Here is a 12,310-nt window from a genome sequence, read left to right as displayed (position 1 = left end):
AACATTAAAAATGGAATCAGCATTGCATTTTACTAAATCACTTTAGAAAACAACAAGAGACTACACAGAGTTTTACAAATATTCGTGTATGCAAAAGAAGCAATGAACTCCGAGCCAGTTGTGATATGATTCAGACCCCTTGCTCCATCTTACCTTGACATTTTTGGTTTCAAGTTCATTAGCATAGCACTGGGGACTGGGAACGGAACTAGACTGCCTTGCACATTACACCGGTTTGCAGAGTATGGAAACCAATGCAGATATTGCATGCAACAAATGAAAAATTGCAGAACATTTATCAGTTTTGTATTCCAGGGAGCTATGTGGCCAATATAAAATCAAAGAATCTCATCTGAAGATAGTGAAGCTCAAAAATGCAACATGAGTAACAAACGTAAATTTTAGGGACTTATCAGAGGTTTTTTATGCATGAACTTACGGATGATTTTCAGTGAGTTAACAAGCAGTTGTTTATTTGCTTTAAGGATTCAATCCCATCTGGTTTCCTAGCTTTTGAAATTAATAACTCTCTTGCTATCATTCAGGCATATGATGGCTACTGATTATCCAAGAACTATGCTTTGCATTCTTATCAGAAATTTCCTAAGAACTATAATACTACCCCATCTTATAAATATGACATGTACTGTTTATTTTATCTCCATTCATAATTAAGGATTCATGATCCACTCACAATTTAACAATAAGGGAGAACTGGGGTGTCATGAAACCTTTTACCAGCTTTGTGGAAATGGGCAGGGGAACTACTGTTCTGTTGCATATCTACCTGTCAAGTAAATGACATATTTTCTGGTCACTGCACATATCATTATATTACTGGAATGCGATGTACCGTGAAATCTATAAGGAAATGAGCTGCAAAAATGGTAACACTAACGGTTGGAATAATACAATAGTTTTCTAATTTGTTCGGTCGCCAATATCAGACAGTTAAGATTTGGTAAAAAAGATGATAATCACGATGTACAGCTCTCAGCATATTTCTTCTAATCATTTCTGTTGGTCCGCTTTGATGCTCCCTGGCTAGGGAGCTATAATGGCCGGGCAGGGAGTTAAAACAAATACTCGTACGCCTTCACCAACTGCAAACCATGTATGTAGTAACACTTGTGTTAAAAAAAAAAATCGTACTTGGCTCCACGTTTTGAAAGCTTCCTTCGCTGCGGAGACGGCACGTGCAACTTCAAGTTTTCCGGATGAAGGTACATGGCACAGTTCTTCACCCTTTGCTGGATTTATTACAATGGTGTCACATAACCTATCTACCGGTTCAACTCTTTTACCACCCACGAAATTAAATGGTCCAGTAGCTGATGTAAGGCGTCGACTCGGAAACATAACAAGCCCGCAATTATAAGTTGATAGTGGATGTTTCCTGCCGATGAATACTTGTTTTAGTAACATTCTGATTCGTTGGGAATCGTCCCTTCCAAGTAGATTAGGCTACTGCACACATGCACTGGCGGCTACAGCGTACTACAACTTCATGACAATAACGAGGGCATCAGTTTATGTTACATGTGCCACCTACAAATAAAGTGGTCTTCACATATTTCAATGACACATGTATATTTCGCATATTCAACAGTCTACTTTCCCATATTAACATGTAAACGTCTGACTTCACCATTCCTCATCCAAGCGAATGCGTGGCGCACTTGTTTATAAACTTGTGTCACTGACGGATGATACAACTGTTAACACAAAATTGTGTAAAACTGTCAAAATTTACTAATGAATTAATAGAGCCTCTTTCTTGACTCTTGTTTGAACTAGCAAGCAGTACAATTTTTATATTAAGAAAGCTGGGTATTTACAAACAGCAGCCATGGTTTGCTCTGAAACCGAAAAATATATTCATATCTGGACAGTTTTACTGTCGGACTTCTGTACTGTCAATGTGTTTACTTTGCTTCAATTTGTTATAACTTTTTAGGTATTTACAGTATTATCGCGAAAGTTCCATTCGTGTTGGTACAACTGACAATGTACTCGAAAAATGTCACGATGTCCCCCCCACCACTGCGACGTACGCCTATAGTGTTTTTAGAGCTAGTATAGTGGTACCCGAAAGATAACGACGTGTTTACGTCGGGATGGGCTACGTGTTCCCATTCCAGAAGCTCTAAGTGTTTTGGCCAGAAGGTGTGAAAATTTTGGTCAGGTCTGACAATATTTTCGGCATACACAAGAAAACAACCTAAAATGAAAAGTGTCGATATCTAGGAATGGGCAAGCAAACGTCGACTGGGGTTATATTAACAGCTAGCGGTGAATTAGTTGACATTAGCTTATCGATAGGTGCCGATTTAAATGTAGAAGAAGGGTGATGTGTTGTGGTTGAATTTTGTTTGCCTATTACGTTGTAGTTATTTTTTGCGGCTTTAATGTTTATGTTTTGCTTTAGGAATAAAAATGCGATCGAAATTAGTAATACATTTTGCACTCATACTTTTAGTAATGGAAATATGTGCAGAGGAAGGAAAACATAGGTTCAAACATTCAAGTGAAAGTGAAAAGACTGGGGAAAGACAGAGGTTTAGAGACGAAGACGACAGTAACAATGAAGTGAATAAACATGTCAGAAAGGACGAGGATGACCTGCGGTCTAGTGCAATTAAAATCGTTCCTGCACCTGATCTGTCAAAGTCAGATGAGGGGAAGTGGACTGAGACTGAAGAAGAAAGTGAAAATGATGGTCTTTCAGAGGAATCAAAATACTTCCTGCAGAAAATGATCTCGAAGCTTGGCAACATACGTAAAGATCATTCAGAGGACGAACAAGACGAAAAGCCAGTAGAAGAAGAGAGCCCACTGCCGTTACATACAACACCGTTAAGGGAATTGACCCCAGAAGAAAAGGAAGGTTTGTGTTGGGTTTTTAAACATTTCATAACATTTCCATATCAATGAACTTTGTTTTCAAACAAACTTCATGCAGTTAAAGTGGAGAGTACATTCATTCATTTTACAGGTGGATATAATGACGCTTTTAAATAAGGCTTTAATATTTGTATCAAGTGCATGCAGTGTTATTACTGGTTTCATTTACTGTGTTGCGTATTCTGGTATCTTTATCATATGTCCATGTTACAATCATCGTTTGCGTTACATATGGTTTCTTATAATGTGATGTGATTTGAATGAGGACAATGTATGAGGACATGCTTACCAAGTAACATGTGAAATGTGTGTCTGAAAGTCTGACAGAGGAGGGTGTTTCTTTCCGCAGTGGAGTGTGTCTTGTAACGATAATTATTTCATTTATTTATTTTGTGAAAGTGTGGTATTTGCAGGCCTACATAAAATGCAACAAAATACTTAAGAGATTTCTCAATCCAGGAATATTACATTTCCAAATTTATCATATGACAGTAACTATGCATAAATAAGAGTGTTAAATAGGGTGCAGATACTGGCAACAAAAAGTCTTATGTAAAATTCTAAGTGGTGGAACTAGTTATAAAGTAGGGATCACAATTGAGGCATAATCATGAGTACAATTATTAGATGTGGAGCAATGTCATCCAACTATGATTTTGGGCTTGTGGTTGTACTACTAAAATCCTTAAAAACAACCATTGCCAATTTCACATTTGTTTACTTCAACAACTTTCACCCAAGCTGTCACCTTCCATCTTAATTTGTCATGCCCATGCTATGGATGTGTGCCAAAATAGCCAAGATTTTGGAAGTCAGTTTCACACTTCAGACTAGACTTGAACTCTGGTACTCACCTTTCACAGGTAACCATGTTATGAAACAGACTCAGAAAATGCTGTATTGCCCAACACGAAGCTCCAGTCTGTCAATGCCTGTCTCATACTTCTCAAAAATGAAAACACACTGGGTACTTCAGACAATAGGAACATTGCCCATGAAGTAAAAATTCTCAGTTTGAAGCCTCATTCCATCACATACATCTTGATGTGGTCGCAGGTTCCTCACAGAGTGCCTTTTAAAATACTTTATTTTGATTGGTCGCTAATGCAAATTTTTGTTGTGGCCTATTGTGTGAAAAACTGATATGTTTTACAAATGTCAATTTTTTTACCTTTTAGTGCCCTGGCAGATAAAATTGGGTAGCCTACTGGATTGGAATTTAAAGGTGGAACCTGAATTTTGGGGGCTGTGCCCTTGTCAATTGAGCTATCCAAGCACTGTTTATAACTAATTTTTGCAGACTCAGTTCTGTTAGCATCTCTTTCCTCCTTTCCAAATTTCATGCAAGCTGTCCTTTGTACCATGCTGGACTCCTGGTGAAAATTATGTTATGGATTGGTTAAAACTCACAGGGGAACTATGCCGTTTTGAAACATACCTTTGTGTTCATGGTTATAAGTGTCGTGGTTTAGCATTGTGGAAGGAAGACAACAATGCTGTTTCCTCATGTTGTTGTTGTTGTTGCAGTCTTCAGTCCTGAGACTGGTTTGATGCAGCTCTCCATGCTACTCTATCCTGCGCAAGCTTCTTCATCTCCCAGTACCTACTGCAACCTACATCCTTCTGAATCTGCTTGGTGTACTCATCTCTTGGTCTCCCTCTACGATTTTTACCCTCCATGCTGCCCTCCAATACTAAATTGGTGATCCCTTGATGCCTCAGAACATGTCCTACCAACCGATCCCTTCTTCTAGTCAAGTTGTGCCACAAACTTCTCTTCTCCCCAATCCTATTCAACACCTCCTCATTAGTTATGTGATCTACCCATCTAATCTTCAGCATTCTTCTGTAGCACCACATTTCGAAAGCTTCTATTCTCTTCTTGTCTAAGCTATTTATCGTCCATGTATCACTTCCATACATGGCTACATACCATACAAATACTTTCAGAAACGACTTCCTAACACTTAAATCTATACTCAATGTTAACAAATTTCTCTTCTTCAGAAACACTTTCCTTCCCATTGCCAGTCTACATTTTATATCCTCTCTACTTCGACCATCATCGATTGTTTTGCTCCCCAAATAGCAAAACCCCTTCACTGCTTTAAGTGTCTTATTTCCTAATCTAATTCCGGCAGCATCACCCGACTTAATTCGACTACATTCCATTATCCTCATTTTGCTTTTGTTGATGTTCATCTTATATCCTCCCTTCAAGACACTATCCATTCCGTTCAACTGCTCATCCAAGTCTTTTGCTGTCTCTGACAGAATTACAATGTCATCGGCGAACCTCAACATTTTTATTTCTTCTCCATGGATTTTAATACCTACTCGGAATTTTTCTTTTGTTTCCTTCACTGCTTGCTCAATATACAGATCGAATAACATCGGGGAGAGGCTACAACCCTGTCTCACTCCCTTCCCAACCACTGCTTCCCTTTGATACCCCTCGACTCTTATAACTGCCATCTGGTTTCTGTACAAATTGTAAATAGCCTTTCGCTCCCTGTATTTTACCCCTGCCACCTTCAGAATTTGAAAGAGAGTATTCCAGTCAACATTGTCAAAAGCTTTCTCCAAGTCTACAAATGCTAGAAACGTAGGTTTGCCTTTCCTTAATCTAGCTTCTAAGGTAAGCTGTAGGGTCAGTATTGCCTCAAGTGTTCCAACATTTCTACGGAATCCAAACTGATCTTCCCCAAGGTCGGCTTCTACTATTTTTTCCATTCGTCTGTAAAGAATTCACGTTAGTATTTTGCAGCCGTGACTTATTAAACTGATAGCTCGGTAATTTTTTGCATCTGTCAACACCTGCTTTCTTTGGGATTGGAATTGTTATATTCTTCTTGAAGTCTGGGGGTATTTCCCCTGTCTCATTTATCTTGCTCACCAAATGGTAGAGTTTTGTCAGGACTGGCACTCCCAAGGCCGTCAGTAGTTCTAATGGAATGTTGTCTACTCCCGGGGCCTTGTTTCAACTCGGGTCTTTCAGTACTCTGTCAAACTCTTCACACATTATCATATCTCCCATTTCATCTTCATCTACATCCTGTTCCATTTCCATAATATTGTTCTCAAGTACATCACCCTTGTATAGACCCTCTATATACTCCTTCCACCTTTCTGCTTTCCCTTCTTTGCTTAGAACTGGGTTTCCATCTGAGCTGTTGATATTCATACAAGTCGTTCTCTTATCTCCAAAGGTCTCTTTAATTTTCCTGTAGGCAGTATCTGTCTTACCCCTAGTGAGATAAGCCTCTACATCCTTACATTTGTCTTCTAGCCATCCCTGCTTAGCCATTTTGCTCTTCCCGTTGATCTCATTTTTGAGGCGTTTGTATTCCTTTTTGCCTGCTTGATTTACTGCATTTTTATATTTTCTCCTCATATCTTTAGGATATTTGGTGTATAGGAAGTAATTATACAGACAGAAAACACTCTTAAGTAGTTAGTTTCTCAATTGGGAAAATGCAATAAGCCTAAAAACAAACGCTGCTGCAATATGAAGCTCGCAGAGGACATGGCACATCTTGCTTTTTTGATTGTTTGCATGTCTATACATGCACTATACCACACAGTTTGAGCTGCTTCTAACAACGTACATCTACAGCCATACTCCACAAATCACTGTGATGTGCATTGCTGAGGGTACTTCCTTTTGTAGAAAATATAAGGTTGTCTTGCTGTTTCATTTGCTTGTGGAGCATTGCAATAAAGACTGCTAAAAAGCCTCTGTGCACACATTGATTAGTCCGATCGTCTCTTTACAGCCCCTGTGTGTACAATACGTAGGGGGCATAAAATATTTGTAGATGCCTTGATTAATACTGGTTCTTGTAACTTGGTAAGGAATCATTTGCTGGGGAGTTGGTGTTTATCTCGAATCATCTGTCAGCTGTTTCCAGCACTTCCATGGCATTTCCCCATGGATCGAACATATGTCACAATTCTTACTGGCCGTCTTTCTGTACATTCAGTAGGTACTTGGTACAGATGCCATACACTTGACTGATATTCGAATATGGACCACATAATTGTTTTGTAAGAAGTCTCCTTTGTAGACTGATTGTGTTTTTCCAATAGCCCACCAATGAACCAAAGTTTGCCATCAACTTTACTTAGAACTAAGCGTATTTCAAATCCCTACAAATTATTGTACCTAATTATTTGTACGAGTTTACCTATTGCAGTTGTGATTTGTTGTTATTGTAATTATAGGGTAACATGTTTTTGTGTTTTGTGGATTGGCCAATTTTGTGTTTCTCAACATTTGAAGCAAATTACTGATCTTAGCACTCCTTTGAAATGTTTTGAAATATTGTTAAGATCTACCTGTATATTTGTGAAGTCCCCCCCCCCCCCCCTCCCCGCCCCAAGCAGTGGGCCTGCGTAGTTACAGATACTTGTCATCTTCAAAGTGTCTTGCGTTTACTGTTAATATTGACTGCAAAGTCATTGATGTACAACATGAACAGGAAGAACTTCCCTGGGGGACACAAGAAATTACATCTACTTATGTGAATGGCTCCACTCAAGATAACATACCGCTTCCTCCCTACCAAGAAAACCTCATTCTAATCACAAATTTTGTCCGATACCCCATATTATCATACTTTCATTCATAAACATTGGTATGGTACTGAGTCAAATGTTCTCCAGAAGTCAAGAAACTGTATCACATTGACTGTCTTGCTCCATGGCTTTCAAGGTGTCCTGTGAGAAAAGTGAGTTGCGTATAGCATGAACAGTGGTTTTGGATATGTGCTGGTTGGCGCAGAGAAGGTCATTCTTTTTGCATTACCTTATGTTTCAGGTCAGAATGTGTTACAGGATTGTACAATGATTGGATATCAGTGATATTGGATGGTATATGCAAGTTAAAGTTACTATGTGATTGAAGTGTCAGGGAGATCAGTGATTGGGCGTTAGCCATCATTCAGTTATACTCGCATGGCTGCCCCGTATTCACCACCTAAAGTTTACATGCATGTGGAAGCTTACCGCTCTCCGCCTCATGGCCCACACATCTTGGGGTGCTGATCGTACCACTCTTCTCCATATTTATCGTGCACTAGTCTTGTCTGAACTAGATTATGGTAGTCACGTTTTTGGCTTAGCAACTCTTCCCACTCTGCAAATACTTGACCCTGCTCACCATTATGGGTTGAATTGGGCTGTTGGTGCCTTTCGTACTAGTCCCAGTAACAGTCTCCTCACACAAGTGGGTTTACCCCTCTACAAATATGATGGAGCCAACGCTAGGTTTCTTACGCAGTCGCCATTCGCCAATTCCCTGACCATCCTGTGTACTCTGTCCTCTTTGCAAATGAGGGATGTTTCCCTCCTGACAACTGCCCATGGGTGGGATTGCCAGTTGGAATGCGTCTTACTTTACTCTGTCGGTATCTCCTTCTCCACTCGCCGGAATGTGCTCATGTAAATCCTTCCCCCCCCCCCCCTCCTACTCCCCCCCCCTCACCCCCCTTTGGATGCTGCCTAGACCATGGATTAGGACCAACCTTTTCCAGGGTTCTAAGATTTCTGTTGCCTCTATGGCTTTCTGGCATCTTGTACCTGCCATCGTTGCAGAGTTCCAGAGTGCCATCATCTTTTACACTGATGGTTCTAAAACAATAGATAAGGTGGGATACACTTTCGCATCTCTTACTGGCTGAACACACCATTTATAGCCAGGATCATGTAGGGTGTTCACAGCAGAGCTTCTAGCCATTGACAAAGCCCTCCATTTTGTTTCTCAGGCCTCCCCCCACAGTGTTTTAATTTTTACCGATTCAATGAGCAGCTTCCAGGCTCTCGACTGATGCTACTCTCGTCACCCTTTGATCTCTACTATCCATGACCGTCCCTCTGCTCCTGGTTGTGCCACCTGCTCAGTTGTCTTCCTCTAGGTCCCAAGTAATCACAATCAAGGAGTCTACTGCAGTTTGGCACTCATCTTTCCGCTCCTCTAGGAAGGAGTCCACTGTTTTACGTGGTCTATATATTGGTCTTACCAGACTCACCCGTTGTTTTCTCCTGCGTAATGAATCACACCCACAATGTGGTTGTGGGGCCAGACTGACTGTATCCCACATATTGGTGGAATGTCCCCTTCTTTTGGCTCTTTGTGCTAAGTATAGTCTTCCAGATTCCTTAATTTTAATATTAGAAGACGAATCGCAGATGGTTGAGCTCGTCCTCAATTACTCTGTGAAAGTGATTTTTTTTCCCCTCCAGATATAAAGTTTTTCTCTACTCCTGGAGCAGGGGCGGAGTGGTTGTTGACCTCTCTTCATGTCTTCTTGGTCTGGGACCCATGACCACGCCCCTATGTGTGGGCCACACTTTTTTTTTAATTTTTCGATTTGGTCTCACCTTTTATGCCACATGCTCGCTGTATTAGGTTACATGCTGCACCTTGTCAAGCGTGGCTGGCTGCATGCCAGCGATACTGCCCACCCGCTCCCCCACTCTCTGCCACCACTGCAGTCACAAAAGTATCTTAATTGGAGTATGGTTTTGTGGTTCATTTCTGCTATTTGTGCTATTTCTGCACGTTGTAGATGTGTGTGACCTGTCATTCTTTGTTAAAGAGGTCTGTGGTATATTATGCTTAAGGAAGGGATTGGCACAGCTGCAAACACTGTATAGAGTATGGCAAGGAATCCATTGGCCCCTGGAACTTGGTTCAATTGTAGCGATTTCTGCTGTTTCTCAAAACCATTGACACAGTGACACTAATGTATGTACCATTCATATTTGCAGTGGAGCAAGAATTGAACCGGAGACATACTTATGGGCTTTTCTTTGTAAAGAAACATCTGAAAATGGAGTTCAGCACTTCTACTTTTGCTTAACTACTCTTGTTTCAGTTCCTTTGGTACTGTGAACATCAGTATGCTAAATTTGGACCAAAGTTCCTCCACATCCTTATGCCCAGAGGTAAAGGTTTTGACCTCTATCTTAAAATATGACAGTACTGCCTCTTTATCTAGTTTACTAAAAATTTAACTTTCTACTTATTTGATTTAGTAGCCCTTTTGTACTTCATTAATCATTTTTGCTTCAATTTGGTCATGCTCATTGATCCCTCTTGGTATGAGCATCTGTAAAGAAGTTAGATCTATTTATTGCCATTAGATGTGTTATGTGTACATCATGAGTGGTCCTCTGGACTAATTTTTCTAAGTAATCAATTGTTCAATAATCAAAGTATCCATTTATGACTACATTATGATTAGGGAAAAATTATATAGGATTAACGGGAGTTTTGACACTGTCTCTTCTACTCCCAACCAAATTGTCACCTTTCAACCCAGCATAGGCCTAGGTCTGTGCTTCAGATCAGTATGTCACCACAACTAAGATTTTGTATTCAAACGCGTTGGCATCATCAGTTTGCAACAAAATTATCACCGTGTCGCCATCCAATGTAACCTGCTCCTTGGTCTACACTGAACATCAGTCTGTCACGTTAACTTACACTCCCCCCCTTCCACCCCCCCCCCCCCCCCCCACACACACAAAAAGACGCAAAAAAATTCCATTGTTCTGTTCTCCTGCTGTTTGTGCGCACTCCACACTGTCATCATTACTTTATGATGTGAAGAGGATATCTGGTATCGGTAGATTCAGTTGACCCAATGTGGCCTTGCAAGCTGATGTTTTCTGTAGAGTTTACATCTGATGGTGAGTCTAGTAATTGAAAGCCGGATCCAGTTAAAAGTTTATGCTCACCCTTGATAACTAGTGTGTCACAAGCAGCCTACTTGTTACACACTGACAGTGCAAAATATTGGTGAAGCTAGTGATATTTCTTGATCTCCTATAAACATATTGATTTTCTTATGCAACCTATACAACGATATGCAGTGTTTCGTTTTCTCAACTTCCTTCTTTTTCCAAGAAGCTAGGCCTAATTGTGTCTGTTGAGGGGCACATGTGGTCGATGTACATACTATAACTAGAAGCAGACATTGAATTTTTAAAATTCAAAATATGTGTGAAATCAGGTGATAGTGTTGCTGTGCTGCAGAATGACGTGAAGTAACAATATTCACCACAATTGCTGCTCCTGTAGGGTAATGGAACCTTTGTCCTATTGCTCCCAAATTTATGTAAGTACGCCAACTGTTTGGTTGGTGACTCTGAAGTGTGAATTGGAATCCGGTGGCTGCAGTCAAACATCAAACAACTTGAAAGAATTAAATTGTGTCTTTTATTAACTTGGACATGGTCGTGCCCATTCCACCTGGTACCTAACGAATGTGAGGGAGGCTAATTATTATTGAGTCATCATGATACTCGTTCCTGTTTTTGTTTTAAGTTTAGAATCTCAATGACTGATATATCACTATTGTTGGACTACCAGTTTTGGAAGAGTTACGGAATACATATATAGTTAAGGATAGTAGTGTCCTGGGCTGTCTTAAAGAAAACCATACTATGTGGGATGGGATTTAAATATGATGTATCACAGTTGTACCATGTGTGTAATAACGCACATTTTTAGGTAAATGGGTACTTTTCATGGCAAAAGTCATATAAAGATTTTGCAATTTCATGCTGCATTGATTGTAAAGTAGGTCAAGTGCTTGTATTTCATTTTCATCTAATGTTTGTCATCTCTCTCTGTCTCTTGCCACTTCCATGGTATTCTTTTACTCAGGATGCACTGACTGGGTCAAAAGTACCACTAAATGCTGACAGAATACTTCATGAAAATGAGAGGTATATCTCCATTGCATAAGTACTGTGGTGAGCCATTATTCACAGTATGAAATGTACCCTTTAGTCTCTGTGAAATTTTAATGTAGATATCTGCTGCAAAGCTTGCCACTTGTGGATGGTGTATTTATAGTGATTCTGCAGTGATTGTCACTGTCATTCCCAGCCAAGTACCAAACCATCCACCCCATTCCTTCCAAATTTGAACCACGATTAGGTATGCCGTATCATGTCCTTTCACATTACCTATGCTCTGGCCACATTGCCAAAGCAACGCAGAATGAAGTCTGCTGCCCCCCTCCCCTCCCCCCCATTTATTTTTCCTTCGACAAATTACTACACAATATCAGTATTCTGTAGTGTAGCAGACTTACATGGGTATCAATTATCAAATATATTTGTCTGTCCTGATATCATTGTTGCTTCAGATTCCTTGGCACTGCTAGTCTGTTATTTGCATGTATCATGGATCTTAATTGTGATCTCTTACTGTGTTTTGGAATGAGTCAGTTTTAGAATTCTAGTACACTTTCTCAGTGAAAGATATGGCAACATACCACCCAATTACAGTTATTTATTCCACATCCAAGTGAAAAGGCATAGGTTCAAGACCTTAGCACACCTTTTTCAGTCCAGTGTTTGCTGTATGAGCTGTTAAGTGGGAACATAGACA

General features: G+C 40.1%; 2 protein-coding genes across 2 annotated transcripts in view; one reads left to right on the top strand and one right to left on the bottom strand.

Moving 5' to 3' along the window:
• The window catches only part of LOC124610257 (4-trimethylaminobutyraldehyde dehydrogenase-like), a 150,121-nt gene extending 148,316 nt beyond the window's left edge, over positions 1-1,805 (bottom strand). The window contains exon 1 of the mRNA XM_047140143.1: positions 1,153-1,805. Coding sequence (XP_046996099.1) covers positions 1,153-1,425 — 273 coding nt within the window. The 5' untranslated portion in view covers positions 1,426-1,805. The remainder of the gene's footprint in view (positions 1-1,152) is intronic.
• A 240-nt stretch (positions 1,806-2,045) lies between these two features.
• Positions 2,046-12,310, top strand: part of LOC124610241 (protein sel-1 homolog 1-like) — an 89,629-nt gene continuing 79,364 nt past the window's right edge. Inside the window, exon 1 of the mRNA XM_047140142.1 lies at positions 2,046-2,887. Coding sequence (XP_046996098.1) covers positions 2,437-2,887 — 451 coding nt within the window. The 5' untranslated portion in view covers positions 2,046-2,436. The remainder of the gene's footprint in view (positions 2,888-12,310) is intronic.

The sequence above is a fragment of the Schistocerca americana genome, chromosome 1 (assembly GCF_021461395.2).
Source record: "Schistocerca americana isolate TAMUIC-IGC-003095 chromosome 1, iqSchAmer2.1, whole genome shotgun sequence".
Lineage (NCBI taxonomy): Eukaryota > Metazoa > Arthropoda > Insecta > Orthoptera > Acrididae > Schistocerca > Schistocerca americana.
Note: the sequence above shows the minus strand (reverse complement) of the source record. Positions and strands in the feature narration are given on the sequence as shown.